At 46.5% G+C, this 13,988-nt stretch overlaps 7 protein-coding genes across 7 annotated transcripts; 3 read left to right on the top strand and 4 right to left on the bottom strand.

Moving 5' to 3' along the window:
• Window positions 1–58: 58 nt before the first annotated feature.
• C8R40DRAFT_1162324 (glycoside hydrolase family 5 protein) lies at window positions 59–2,140 on the bottom strand (the record flags this gene model as incomplete). Its single annotated transcript, XM_046230231.1, has 10 exons — window positions 59–342; window positions 425–475; window positions 526–580; window positions 644–708; window positions 794–815; window positions 876–948; window positions 1,008–1,183; window positions 1,300–1,444; window positions 1,509–1,665; window positions 1,726–2,140. The coding sequence occupies 10 exons, from the start codon at window positions 2,138–2,140 to the stop codon at window positions 59–61; spliced, it is 1,443 nt and encodes a 480-aa protein (XP_046083018.1).
• A 412-nt stretch (window positions 2,141–2,552) lies between these two features.
• Window positions 2,553–6,006, top strand: C8R40DRAFT_1119093 (p115 like vesicle tethering protein). The gene is made up of 11 exons (XM_046228713.1): window positions 2,553–3,144; window positions 3,193–3,380; window positions 3,433–3,618; window positions 3,664–3,969; window positions 4,033–4,099; window positions 4,151–4,644; window positions 4,711–4,823; window positions 4,895–5,100; window positions 5,161–5,214; window positions 5,272–5,408; window positions 5,463–6,006. Exons 1-11 carry the CDS (start codon window positions 2,613–2,615, stop codon window positions 5,706–5,708), a joined length of 2,529 nt encoding a protein of 842 aa, XP_046083019.1. The 5' UTR covers window positions 2,553–2,612; the 3' UTR covers window positions 5,709–6,006.
• Window positions 6,007–6,783: 777 nt separating this feature from the next.
• C8R40DRAFT_1072029 (uncharacterized protein) lies at window positions 6,784–7,947 on the bottom strand (the record flags this gene model as incomplete). Its single annotated transcript, XM_046226421.1, has 4 exons — window positions 6,784–7,422; window positions 7,466–7,594; window positions 7,654–7,815; window positions 7,879–7,947. 4 exons carry the CDS (start codon window positions 7,945–7,947, stop codon window positions 6,784–6,786), a joined length of 999 nt encoding a protein of 332 aa, XP_046083020.1.
• Window positions 7,948–8,506: 559 nt separating this feature from the next.
• On the top strand, window positions 8,507–10,251 carry C8R40DRAFT_1267098 (uncharacterized protein; the record flags this gene model as incomplete). The annotated part of the gene is made up of 6 exons (XM_046233954.1): window positions 8,507–8,563; window positions 8,622–8,756; window positions 9,259–9,323; window positions 9,468–9,581; window positions 9,633–9,714; window positions 9,822–10,251. 6 exons carry the CDS (start codon window positions 8,507–8,509, stop codon window positions 9,918–9,920), a joined length of 552 nt encoding a protein of 183 aa, XP_046083021.1. The 3' UTR covers window positions 9,921–10,251.
• Window positions 10,252–10,531: 280 nt separating this feature from the next.
• C8R40DRAFT_1072031 (uncharacterized protein) lies at window positions 10,532–11,382 on the top strand (the record flags this gene model as incomplete). The annotated part of the gene is made up of 2 exons (XM_046226422.1): window positions 10,532–10,633; window positions 10,687–11,382. 2 exons carry the CDS (start codon window positions 10,532–10,534, stop codon window positions 11,380–11,382), a joined length of 798 nt encoding a protein of 265 aa, XP_046083022.1.
• A 320-nt stretch (window positions 11,383–11,702) lies between these two features.
• Window positions 11,703–12,469, bottom strand: C8R40DRAFT_1053516 (uncharacterized protein; the record flags this gene model as incomplete). The annotated part of the gene is made up of 3 exons (XM_046224854.1): window positions 11,703–12,069; window positions 12,124–12,311; window positions 12,368–12,469. 3 exons carry the CDS (start codon window positions 12,467–12,469, stop codon window positions 11,703–11,705), a joined length of 657 nt encoding a protein of 218 aa, XP_046083023.1.
• A 286-nt stretch (window positions 12,470–12,755) lies between these two features.
• Window positions 12,756–13,671, bottom strand: C8R40DRAFT_1162326 (uncharacterized protein; the record flags this gene model as incomplete). Its single annotated transcript, XM_046230232.1, has 4 exons — window positions 12,756–13,073; window positions 13,126–13,250; window positions 13,309–13,441; window positions 13,495–13,671. 4 exons carry the CDS (start codon window positions 13,669–13,671, stop codon window positions 12,756–12,758), a joined length of 753 nt encoding a protein of 250 aa, XP_046083024.1.
• Window positions 13,672–13,988: the final 317 nt, after the last annotated feature.

The following is a 13,988-nucleotide window of genomic DNA, read 5'->3' on the forward strand; positions in this document are numbered from 1 at the left end:
TTGTGTCAATTGACAATGCCATTTCGAAGATATCAGATAACTGTTCACCCTCTTCCTCTCAGCATGCCTTCCGAGAAAAGATATACGTACTCAAACTCGTCGCGCTCAACGGCAACTCCCAGTTCTCACCACTTCCCGTCGCCGGTGAAATTGTAGCAAAGTCCTCCGAGGCTGAAGTACGGAAGCCGGTCGTGCCGCATACGGTTTGGGGGAAAGTGAGGGAGAGCGTGGAGGTGGTAGTGCTGGGGTTCATAGCGATGACGCTGAATGTGGTTGAGTTAGAGACGACGAGGGTGTGGGTGTTCGCGTCAGAGCCTGTGAGGGGGAGGCGTTGTGTTCCGGCTGGAGGGGAATAAAGATGAAAAGGCAGAAGGATGAGGGTGATTAAATGAATAATTGTATATTCGGGGAACAGTTCTCTCACGTTTGACAAAATTACCGAAATGTTTATACGTCCAGAAATGCTTGACGAGGTCTGTCGAAGACCGTTAGTTTAAGCTAAAAGCAATCAACAAAGTTCCGTACAAAGCTCAAAATTTCCATTTGTAGCGTAATCTGGATCGTAGTAAATCATCCCGTCCTACGATAGCCATATTTCTGTTCAAAAAACGAAGCTGATCAAAAGGTATGTCGATGAGCCTACCGTCCACCCGTTTGAATTGGCTGTTGTGACACAGGTGGAACTAGTTAGAGGTTCACACCCGATTTCTAGGCACAGAAGGAAGAAATGTAGATTTTCAGTTCATGCTTTGCCAAAATATTGATCAAGAAAATTTTAGTGTATGCCACCTACCATTCGAAACCAAGGTCCAGAACTAGGATCAAATTGATATGATTAGGGTAGGTAAACGGAAAAATGAAGGAGCGGGTCGTACATCATAATGGGCTTCCCCTCCTACCACAAAACTCTGGAAAACCAATCCCGCGAACATCAATGCGTTGTTGATACTGTAGATAGAAGATCGTCAAGTTACTCCTTTCGAATTCATGGTGATTGAACAACGCACGTAGGATCGAATCCTTGAGAATACCCTCTTCCCGTTCCAGCAGGTGTACCCAGCGAACAGCATATTTCCGACATCCAGGTAGTTTTGCCGTTAGAGGCAGCATGCGCTGCGTTGACATATGCGAGATAATTGGCGTCCGAGGGGAAGTCATATGCGTGGTGTACAAGATGTGCCACCTATTTTGAACGTTCATTCAGTTAACAGGTCAAATAATATCAGGGAAGAACCCCATCTTGTGCAAGACTTGTACGGAACCGTACACAGGGATCATATACAAAATCGCAGTGCTTACCATATCCACTACCTCAGGCAACCAGGCTGAGTACTCCGTAGGAGCAACAGCAGTTGAAGAGGTTTCATCAGCGAGAATCCCAATAGCACTGCTCAGTCCTCTGGAGTTTAGCTCGTTCCAGAGGCTGCTGACTACTTCTGATCTCCTGGAGATATAGAAGCACCATCAGAGAAAATATGATAGGACCAGGAGTCAGAGTCGAAACGTACTGGCTAGGTTCAACAAGCATCCCCTCCTGCCCACAAGGAACAGGTCCAAAGGTACTATCAGGCTCGTTCATAGCGGATATATAACTAATGTTGATTCCTGCATCCCGCCAGTGCTCCGCGACGTCAACGATGTACGTGGCGTATGCTGTTCCACTACCTAATCGCCAATCAATCAACGATTCGCGGAGTTTTCCGATAGGAAGAAAGGAAAACGTACCACTAACAAACTGACCTCCACAACTGTCCCCATTCGAAGTCAAAGGGGCTGGGGCAGTATTGAGGAACATCGTAATCCCCGGCACACCGAAATCCGAGGCTTGCTGAAGAAAAAACGTTCCTTGGGGATCTGCACTGAAATTGTACACCCCAGGAGAAACATAAGGTGTTTGTGGTGCACGGACTGGGTTGGAGACGCCGACACCGCCGCCGCCGAGGTTGTAGCGGTAGCTGGAGATACCAAGACCGGAGTCGGAGAAGAGGAGGGAAGAGAGATTTTGTCGGACGGATGAGGGAAAGTTGAAAAGATCGTGAGGCCACCAAGCGCCGGAACCGCCGATTCCGAGGAAAGTTTGGGCAGGGGTTGAGGAGACTGTGGCCGAGTGGACTGTGGTAACAGGGAAAGATAGAAACATGAAAGCTGCGGTTAGTACGTAGGGGAGCAACATTTTCAATGGGAGCTTGAATACTAACTAGTGATATGTTCTAGTGTTTATATATCCTGATTTCCGGGCTTTTCCCAAAAACATACTTCTATCGATTCGGGAACAGTCACTGGAACTTAAGGACAATGTGATGGAAGTCGAAGAACTGAAATAAACGGTCCGACCATGGAAAAAATACACATTGTACTCCATACGGAATTTGAAGCAACTGTCCGAGTTGTGTCCGAGTGTGATTTTTGATTTCAGGAACTAATGCATCAGGCGACCTACTCAGAAGATCCAGAAAGTTTGATTTGAACCTTCCCTCCTGTCTATGAGTAGATAAATCCTGGAAGAATTGGAGAGTATGTTTATTTATCAGGGAAGTCGGGCAAAGCTGTGAATCTGCTCCACGTGGTCAAACGCGATACACGTTTTCCCAAAATCCTACCTCCGTCTTCGCATGGACTTTCTCTCTCAAACTTATGTTGCTCTTCGAGGCCCAACCGGAGCACCACAAACTGCCTCGGATACCATAGGGAGACTCAGCGATAGACTTCAACCTGCCACCCTTCTCGCTGACAGACGAGCAGCTGTACTTGCACTAAAAGGCCTTTCACGAGATTGTAAACAAGATATAGGGAGTTTGGCACTTCCAGGGTTAATCCAAGTCCTCTATAACGATGCAGAGGTGGATCCAGATATTGGGAAAGCTGTTTTAGAGACATTGAATATCCTTTGCGATGTCGAAGACAACCAGAAGGAACTTGGATTCAGACATACGGATATAGTATTGGTAACTGAGCAGCCTGTACATTCCTTATTCGCTCTCTTGGGTGAAAACAACTTTTACACGCGATATGGATCACTGCAGCTTTTGTCAACATTGCTGCATAATCGCAGGCAAGTTGTACAGAGTTATTTTCTGACAGCACCTACTGGTCCCGCGAGTGTTATTTCTTCCTTGGAAGATAAACGGGAGATTGTAAGGAATGGTGCGTTTTGATTATCTGCCTTTTTACCTCGTTAATGCTTTCGAACAGAGGCTATTTCAATGGTCCAATTACTCGTTTCACAGAGCGCCGACATCCAAAAAGTTCTGGCTTTCGAAGGCGCTTTTGAGAAACTGTTTAATATCATTAAAGGAGAGGGGGGAGTTGAGGGAGGCGCTGTTGCTCATGAAGCTCTCTTGTGTGTCGATGGTCTACTTCGCTTCAATTCCTCAAATCAAGTACATGAACATATTACCTCAAATTCAGATCCACACTAACATCCAAACACAGAGCTACTTTCGAGAAACCGGTCTTCCACCACTCCTTCTGTCTCTCCTACTCTTCCCACCAAATTTACCGCCAGACGCATCTGCACCCCAAGAGTTCGCATTGCAATTCTGGGACGAACAGAAATTGAAAAACGCAAAATCAGTCGTGGCGATTATCGGTTTGCTTGTTGGATCAAAGGGTTACGGGGTATGGCTCTCTATTCATCCGTGATATAATCTTAACTCGACTCAGGATTCCCCCTTATTCACCCGTTGCCTAATCGAGCTCTCCCTTGCCTCAAACGCACCAACAGCACTCAAAACTCAAGCTCTCCATCTCCTTCCCGCGAATCTCAACTTTCCCCTCCCGGAACTGATCATCACACCGTACATGCCCGTACCAGAAACCAACGGTGAAGAATGGGATCGCTTAGAAGCGGCATCGGCGCTAGATGTCCTGGTTGAGCTTGGGTTGAATGGTGAATATAACGGGATGGACAGTGCCAGGAGGTCTATGATCGGGTTGGAGTTGAGGACGGCTGCAGTGGGTGTTTTCGAAGTATGCGTCGTTTGCTTCCATTGTCATTTTTCTATGGCTAGCTAACGGTTGACCTCCACTCAGAATTTTGTAAGAAAGGAGGAAACAAAATACGCCATTGTATCGGCAATGCTTGCTTCCGAAGGGAACGGTTCGTTCCTCCTTCGCTTACCTACTTACTCAATGCTCACTCTCTCGACAGATCCATCAAAGTTACCCCCAACACCTCTTCTCCAAGCTCTAGCAATGTCTCCCGAATCATCCACTCCAATCGATCACGTCCTGGTATCTTCTATTCATTTCTCCAGTCTTCTCTTCTCCCATCTACTCCGCTCGTCACCACGTTGCAAAGCTCTGGCGCGATCTATCAAGCCCCAAACCCCACAAACTTCCGCCCACCATCCATCTGATGGCGGTGGTCAGTTCTTCGTACCTGCTGACGGCCCTGCTCCCGCGCCCGAACCAGAGCCCGCAACAGGGGCAGAGGAGGATGACGACGACCCACAAACCCTCATCCAAATCCTCGCAGAAAATCTATCTCTAGCTTTTCTATCCAGATCCCGAACAGACACATCTGATATGGAATCGAGAGAATGGGAACGGCTAATCGTTGGTTATCTCGCTCTGCTATCGCAGTGGTTATGGGAGGATCCGGCTGCTGTTAGGGATTTTTTGAATTCGGGTGGGTTGGGAATAGTGAGTCCGAGCCTCCATGAAACATCCACTGTGCATTGGAATGATTGGACAATTGGTTTTTTACAGCTCGTGGAACCGATAAATCAAGTTTCCGAGACGGATTTCCTCATCTCAAGTCTTTGTGTATTCCTGCTTGGGATCTTGTATGAATACAACCGTGAACCTGGGGAGATTACCCGGTATGGTTATGTACTCGTAACGAGATCTTACTGTGGCTAAACCCCCGCGTATCAATTTGTTCCATCCACAGAGCAACAATCAACCCCATTCTCAACCGTCTAGGCGTCGATACACTCCTCGGGCGTATGTCCCGGCTACGTGAAGACGACCGGTTCAAGAATGTTAGCCCGGAAACGCTTGTGCAGCACTATCCTGGTTCTGGGCCGCAAACTATCGTTCCAGAAGGAGAAGTATGGTTCGACTGGGCGTTTGTTGATTTTTGGAAGTCGAATTATTGTAAGTTATGATCATATCTTCGATGTGTAATACTCAACCTCGTGCGACTTGGTGTTGTAGATACCATCCAAAGAGGGCTTTCTACGGATCCCAATCAACTAGCTTCAGCATCGGGTATGTTTTTCCATACAACTCGTTCTCGTTTGGATATCTCATGCTATTGATGCGCAGGACCTAGCGCGGAAACCGCTATGCTCATCGCTTCTCTTCAAGACACGCTTCGTAGTCAATCTCAGGAAATAGAAGATCTTCGGAAACAATTGCAGCAGCAGCAGCAGCAACAAAAACCTGTAGCAAACGAAGATGAGGTACCCCCTCTCCCTCTCCATTCCTCTCTCTCTCTCTCTAAAGTTCTTACACAGATATCAGCCCTCAAATCCCAAGTATCTTCACTCAAACTCGCTCTTCAAGCCTCGGACGAAAAACAGAAAGAGATGGAGAGAGAACGGAAAGAAGCGGAGAAGGAACAGGAGGATTTGTTGGTTCTCCTTGATGAGGTTACTGCGAAGAGGAAACGAGACAAGGGGAAGATGCGGGAAGCTGGGTTGGGTGCGGAGGTGTCGGAGGATGAGGTGGACGAAGAGGACGGAGAGGATGGGGATGATTAGGGTTGACACGGAGATGTAGGATGGTCGATAAATGGCTTCAATGTCGAATCATTGGTATCTTAAGAAGGAAGGATTCACAAGCGTCGTTCCTGTCTCGTTGAACTGAAGGTCAAAGGAGAAGAATCGGACTTTCGGCACGTTGCTGCTACTGGACCTCATTACTCGTGAGGTATTGATCATTTGAAGTTATTGTATTCTTATATCAAGCACCATTAAACATTTAACTGTATATACACACAACGGTGTTACTTATGTATGATTGATAAAGCATAAAGGAATTGATACAATATCTATCGGTATTCCACACGAATAAGAGTCCAAGATAACTATCCATGATAACCCTTGCCGCGTGTCTCTGATATGATTGTAGAAAGGACTTGGTATGAAGTACTTCAGAATAAAGAGATTTGGTCCGCGCGCGAAGGATGAGGAAGGAAACTGAGAAGTAGGGGAAAGATAGTGAGACCTCTGGTGAGCTATATATGTTAGTTTATATGTTTTATGAGAGGGCGGAAAAGGTTTTGGAAAAGTTAGGGAAGAGTCTCACACAAGCCGTCATACGTACGGTACAGTTAAGGCGCTCGTGCAGAATGCATTTCCTCCAGTGGACTCAGATCATCTGCATGGTTTGTACTTCCATACTATATAGCAGCTGAACGGTGACGACTTGGTCGTTCTCCCCGAAGTAAATAAACACTCCATAAAAAGGGGGAAAAGGACAAGCCAAAGATCGTGCGCCGGGGGGCCCTTGCAACGAGCATCGCTCCTCGGAAACAGGTAAGGGCTGCGTAAGGGTGCCTGCAAATTTTGGACTCTCACATTGATGACGCCACGTTTAGAAACAAGGACCTCGAGCCCATTGATAAAATAAGGTATACATATATACATTTACAAAGAGGTTGCAAACTCCAAATTGAGAGTAGAATATAAAAGAATGTCATGAAGTTGGAACATCGCAAATAAGTTGCTTGATAGGATAGATGAAACGAGAGAGGGTTAGTAGGGCTACAAAGCTCACATATGCTACAGAAGGGGCGGGAATGAGAAAGTTCAACTACGGGCTGCAAAAGGTGCATCACCAACGAGGATGGCCGGGCGGGAACCGCTTGTTCATTTGCTCCCAGTCACCACCAAAGTGCAAGGAGCACATTGCTTCCCGCCATAACTGCTCCCTCTCTCGATCTTCGTCCGAAAGGGGGCGTTCGACCTGCTGAGTTACAAAAATTGCCAGAGATTCACCAGCTGGGGGGTGGAGTGAGCTCTTGCCTCTTGAGCCCAATGTATCAATATGTTCATCAGACACACAGGTTAATGAACGCAGAATAGCTCGAGAACTTTTAGGCGAAACAGCACGGGAGGTCGGAGGCGTGAAAAGGGGAGTTGTCGGTTTTGACGACCCAGTCTTCCGAGCAACGGGGTGGATAATAGTTCGAGTGGTTACTGTGTGGCCTGTCCTCCAACTGCAAGCCAGTCTTGAAGCCTCAGGCTCCTTGGGCGGCCTTTGTTCAGCGAACCGAATCGATGACGCGGCGTCACTGATACTTTCCGCCACCTCAGAACGGTCAGGAGAAAATGAGTAACCAGAAGGAGAATCCGAAGCAGAGCCGTAGGATGACCCGGAATCGCTATCGTCGCGGTTCTCGAGAGTGTCAGGGTTCGGTCCGGTTGTGACGCATTCAGATTCAAAAGGCTCCGGTGACTGAAAGGTCCAGTACTATTAAAGGGACGGGAGATAGATAGGAAGATGCGCAACGTACAGAAGTCCTTGATCGAGGGTCGCACCTCTGAGCATCCAACATCTTCATACGTTCAGCCTCAAGCAGCAGGCGTTCAATAACTGCCTCTGGGTCGATCACGGAAGTCAAAGTGGCTTGTGAGTTGGGTGACTGTACGACAGGAATGATTCAAAAACCAGACCTGAGTATGACATGAAATAGGCAGATACCTTGCTACCGTTTGTGCTGAAAGATTTGCTGGTGCGTTTGGAATGGTGGTAACGCTGTGCATCCATGAGGCTATCGCGCGAGGTCTCAATTTTAAGGAAATGGGAAGGTTCCGGGTCCAACGGATCTTGGGTGAGGCTGATCACAGGTGTTTCAGGCAAAGACTAGCATGATACGGAGAGGTAAACGTTCATTCAGGTTTAGCTAAGGATAAAGTTACAGCTTACCCTGCGTCTGGAAATCTCAAATCGCTGAGCGTTCATGATGTCGAATCGGGTTGCTTCGTTCAAAGACATTTCAGGTGTGGAATGATCTCGTAGATGTAATGAAGAGGGCGTGGTTTTAGAGATGCTGGTGAGAGCGCAGAGAGCAGTGCAGAATCTTTACGAGGGCAGTCCCTTCTTATACCAAATTCCAATGAACGTCAGGGGCGCAGCTAGGTCAACGTTGCGTCTACGTGAATTTCCTAAACGAGAGAAGCATGAACCGTTAGCCACGCATGGCTTGGACCATTACATGCCACATCTGTTATAGATCGCGGCCAAAAGGGACAGACACTCTATTGTTGCCTGAATAGGAAGTCCGCGAAACCATGCCGGTCACAGCGCCTGTGTGGCTAGTGTGGATGCAACAGTAGGCAACAGTCGGTAGTCGGAAAAGACAATGCATACTTTGACGCTGGTCAATCTCGGTCAATGAGCAGCTCTGTGTGGCTGCGTTGGAGTTGCACGGCCTGGTGGGTACGTCAAAGCGGCTCATACAGAATTCCTATTAAGTTGAGCGTTCGCACCATGAACCAGCCATCCCTTATCATCTTGTTACCCAAATCCGATCCACTTGTATTGGGGTAAGAAGATGTCATCCCAACAGCAATTCACCACCGCCTCAAGCCCGGAAATTCGAATCACCACGGTAAGTCGCGCCATTTGTGGAGTCCCCCCTTAAATTTTCCTTATTCACCTCGTAACAGGCGACTCACTTCCATCCAGCAATGTCCCCGACATCGTTGAAGTCCAAAGACCTTCAGGAGTCTGACGTGATGATTTGCCGTGCACAACGAGTACCTCTCCAAGCCGCTGTCGGAAAATTAGTGTCCTCGATTCAGGTGAGCACAGAACGTTTTGGGGAAGCCAAAACTAAACATTACTTTTCGAAGCCTCCATACCACAGAGGTCAACAGACCCCAAACAGACCGTGATGATTTGCTTGTCCGGCTGCATTTCTTGTCGAATTCTACGTGTATCTGTATGTTGGAGTCGGGAGTTCTGTAACAATAGCAATTCCGCCTCAATTATGAGATTAGTCCCTAAGAGAATTGCAAGCACAACGAAGACGAATCCCGATGGTAAAAGCGCGTTTATAGGTCAACTCGACCTCGGTAGGACGGTCGTCAGCGTTCGCATTCCATGCGTATCATTTAGGTTGTGTTACTATCATGTTATTCTGAAACAATTATCCCATTGTCTACATTACTGCCAGATTGACGTCAAAGAAAAAATCTGTCAAAAATGAGGCACACCTTGAACAGAAATGTTTGTAGAGAGGTTCTCCAACGAGCTCGTCGCCTCTGAATGAGGTTCTAATCATAACTTATGATTCGTTGCTAGTGTAGAGGCGAATTCGTGCATGACCTCCAGAAAGCAAATGAAATCTTCACTCTGTACGACACAGAGTAAGGGGGTGAGATTGAGCACGTCGGTCCGAGTGATTACTGTAATATTGGTAAATGTACAACAAAGGACACAATGAATGTGTGTAGATGAATTCTTGAACAGCGTCTACAACGGATTCAAGTTTTTGACAAACTGTTACGAAGAAATTGTCAACGGATGAGTTCGCATGGCAAAGTAAGAGTGGCGCGCCTTCACAAGGACAAGGGAACTGCTCTCTGGCAAACTCATTGGACTTTGTTGAACCTGGCAAGTTTGAAGTAGGTTTGAGTTGTGTTAACCGTCCAGCGCCTTTCAGCGCTTACAAGTAGCCAACAGGCGCCTAAAGCTGGTATCAACATTCAGCAACATTCTCCTGCAAAGTTCAAGTTCTCTAACCTGAGAACCGCGCGCGTGCGTGCCAAACGGCCAGCTGTGCAACACAGATATTGTCGCAATAATACTATCTATCCATCTATCATTGCTCTATCGGTGTATCACGATGTGATAGATATGTATAGTATATTCGTCTCAAGTGCAAAATCAAGAGCACCGATGTTAGCTGGCGGGGACTGCTCCACCTTTCACGAAAGCTCAATGACGAACCCGCTAATTTCTGATTTCAGAGTATATTCCAGGGTTCCGGGTTCCAGGCATATCCTTCCTATTTCACAGCTGGTTATCTCCTTCACGACAAGCAAGCATTACAGTTACTGTACGGTTTTACTCGGAGGCCGTACAATGCTAGTACTGCGCATTCGGTATCATAGATCTTGCTGCTTTCTCATGACATACAGCCTACCTCTTAGTGTCTTCAAAGTGGGATGTATTTGTACACTGCTGCCTGGACCATCCTTGCTGCAGCGTTACCAACTGATGCTACCCCCTGCTGATCAGACAACGGTCCTGGATACCGTACGCTGGATGAATTTGATGTGCGGGAGGGAAAGCAGCTAGAATAAATTCTGGCCTTCCACCGACTCATCTCGACTAACAGTGTAGCATCTTGGCAGTTGAATGGGGACCTGGATCGCAGTTCCATGCGATCCAGAATTTCTTGAAACTTTCGGACGCTATAAAGTGAATCTAGAAAAAGTTCATACACCCACAGACGCCCCATATTTCTTTCGCTACTAGAGCAGTGCTCGCCTTTACCTCTTCCTTACAAGTTCATCGCTTTACTATGATTTCTTCACAAACTGAACTCTCATTTCCGTCCACCGTGTATAACATGGGCCAGCAGGACCTGAACCGAACATGCAATGCAGGTAACAAAGGTATCACTTCTAAAAATCCTGGTCTTTTCCTTTCTGTTCCTGAGAATCCTATGAAGGTAAATCGCAAATGGCTTCTGAAAGTGGTGAACGTTCTGATGTCCACATACAGTACCAGGTCTCCGTCGAGCTTGGTTCACCTTTTACTGCGAACAAATTCCTCAATTTCCATTCCGATTCCATGTTCGACAGAAGAATCGACATAAGGACTACCTTCCCTCTCAACTTTTCCTCTTCACTGTATGATTCTCCTGAATCAGATACGAATTCCCAACTTGACGACTCGGAGGAGGATATAACTGAAGATGTGAATGAGGACACACAGTGCATCTATATTCCTTCAACGAGTCCTTTCTACCATCCTCCTCCCAAAGCACGCCCATTTGCTTCTTCCTCTTCCAACGTTTCATTTTCCTGCGATGCACTTGCTGAGGATGGATCATTTCAAAAACAACCAGTGACATCATTCTGCGAGTCTCTGTCTCAGGCTTCTGATGAGTGGAGTGAAGATGAAGAATCGAAAAACGCAGTGTGCCTTCACCAGAAACATGATCAAGATCTGAGATTTTCTCCGGTGGAAATCTTTGAAGAGAATCGCTTCGGTCCCGCGAACCCAGTCGCGATATACTTGAAAGTATCAGAAATAGCATCTTTCAAGCCACTTCCGGATGTTCCAAGAGGGATCGAATTCGAGTATGATTATGAGGAATATGATTCCGAATCATTGTGCAGCAGCAGTGATATGGAAGAGGAGAGCAAAGAGGTGGGCATGCCAAGTTATCATTACCTTGAAACGATGCTGATGTAAAAATGTGCTTGTATATCAAAGGGCCCAGTTTGCCCAATCGATGCAGCGCCGCCGTTGGACCGACACTTGGTGGCACCGTTTGAAGATTACGGATGTCGTAGTCTTCGCGCCAGTATCGTTCCGAAGACATCATTTTGCGGCCTCTTTTAAATTTCTGGCGTATTTATTTCGTATTAATCCCTGCATCACTTTCCGAGTCAAACATTTGTACACTGTTATCACCAAGCATAAAGGCATTATTATTATTATTTACTCGTACTGTAATTGATTCAGTAGGAAGGCATTAGGAAGGTAGATATGACTAGGCAGATCGTAGTTCGTCAATCGGCAAATGTCAAAACGCTCCTCACTAGGTCAGAAATCGCCTCTTTGTGACGATTCAGGTTCGACCTATAGCGAATTTGGTTGCGAATCTGGTTTATCGTGACCACCATATCGACGCCAAGTTTGCGTCCCTCCTCCAGTGTTAACGGTTCATCACGGACACATAATTCCATGTACTCCGGGAGCAGCCACTGTGATACACCATATTGATGCCCTAACATAACAAGGTCTGCGGAGGAACCAATCGAAGAGAGTTGCTTTATAGCAAGATTTCGAATAGAGCTGAAGTCCCAATGCGTCGTCAATTTTAGAACGGAGATCCACTCTTCGAGAGTTGAGAACTCGTAGGAATTCGTAAAATCCCTCAAGATATGAAGTCGGTGGTGTCACAGTTTGAGAGGAAGAGATAAGGCTTACTTGGGGTACATCAGTGACAATAAACGGTCAAAATCCCGACATTCGAAGCCGCCCAGCTGTATTGGCTTATCTTCATCTTCTCCTTCTGGCCGCTCTCCTATCGGCGTAGGAAGTGAGAACATAACTTCAAAAACCGGTGAATCACGCTGGAAAAAATATCTGTGGATCCGATATAGAGTGTTTTCTACCTAGTATAGCTCCGGTATTAAGATGAGCATGAGAGCAATTATGAGCAAGGACTCACTCTGAATACCACGTTTCCATCGGCAAAATAGAACCTGGAGTGTTTCTTGGAGATGGAAAAGGATTCAAGACTGACCCTCTTGAATTCACCGTTGGCTGTCATTTGTAAAGGATTGCAAGCCCCTGAAGTACTCCTTTTGAAGAAACTAAATTAGAAGATAGATAGGAATGTTCGCACTTCGAGCCTGAGAGCTTTACATGAATCCTACACGACAGTCAAACACATAACTTGTTCCTTGAGGGCATCATAAGACATGGAATTATATGGTGAGGTAGTGGGGAAAGTTGCAATATACAAACGGTACGTTAATGGGAGGATGAATGGTCACTTATCAGTTCAGACCGGATATAATCACACTTCATACTTCACGCTGCAATTTTACTCGGAACTAAGCTTCTTCCTCCTCGCCTTCATCCTCTTCGAAGAAATCGTCCTTCCCATCATCCATGTCCCCAAGGATCTCCTTCTCCTTGAACTTAGTTTGAAACTTCTCACCCCAATCTGTTTGTTTCGCGTTGCGCCGCGAGTGTTGAGTGTCCTCTGGAGTTGTGGGTAGTATTCCAGCTGCCATCTGATCTCGTATCCATGTTTTAACTTCGTCGCGTGCTTGGTCAGTTTCTATGGAGGGCGAATCGGACATTGGTATCAGGTTATTCCGAACTTCTGGGGGGAAGAGAGAAATGTATTTCTTTGTTTTGGGATAATGCTATGGGTAGGGGTTTAGACGGATAGCAAGATCAGATCAAGCAACCACCCACATTGATGTAATTTAGATCTACTCTATGTTCGTGAAGTTCTGTCTGTAGAACTCCCTGACCTGATGAATCTGCCTCAGAAAGCTTTCGTTTGGTCTGGTTGATTTTGCGAACGATCTTTTGTCGCTCTAAATGATGACCTGTTTCAATAAAGTATCTAATTGGGATGAAGCAGAAAGGCCACACCGAAAAATTTGATTTTGTGATATCGTGTAGAAAGTGCTCGTTCTTTGCGACCCAGTTCCGCTTTCGCTAGATCAGCCTCCAAGGACTTGAGTTTTCGTTCAGAGGTGACACGGACATCTGCCGCTAGTTTGTCCTGGATCCCATTCGGATTACAGGGTAGATTGATTTATGTACTGTTAGACCCACCCTTGCCAGCAGTCTTTTCGTCTGTCTAATTGCGGATTTGATCTTTTGTACGCCAGGTAAGACAGACGGTTCAGCATCAGATAATGGTCGTTTGTTTTTTCGTATTGATTGGCCGGCTTGGGGTTGTGGTGAGAAAGTTTTCCCAGAGCTTGACTTCTCTGTGCGCACTGGAGCCATGTTTCCAGAGTGAGCGGAGGGAAGAAGGTAAAGGAATTGAAATCATGTGTTTGCATAATTACCGGCGGCAAGCCACGTTTCGAGAAATTGAATTGTTCGGAACGTCCTTCGTTTTTCTCCATCAACCTATATGCGAAATCTCTCTCTCAGCTCTGTTGATGCCACCTCGTTGGCTGAAGGCGGTATCTGTAGTACAGCCGTCGATCTGGATGAAAATGTATTCTACATTGCTTCAGAGAAGCGTATTTCAGACGGCGCGGTCAACATCGAGATTTACCGCATGGATAAAAATTTTGTGGTGCGATCTGTCTTTGATC

Source organism: Lentinula edodes (genome assembly GCF_021015755.1).
Source record: "Lentinula edodes strain Le(Bin) 0899 ss11 chromosome Unknown C8R40scaffold_34, whole genome shotgun sequence".
NCBI lineage: Eukaryota > Fungi > Basidiomycota > Agaricomycetes > Agaricales > Omphalotaceae > Lentinula > Lentinula edodes.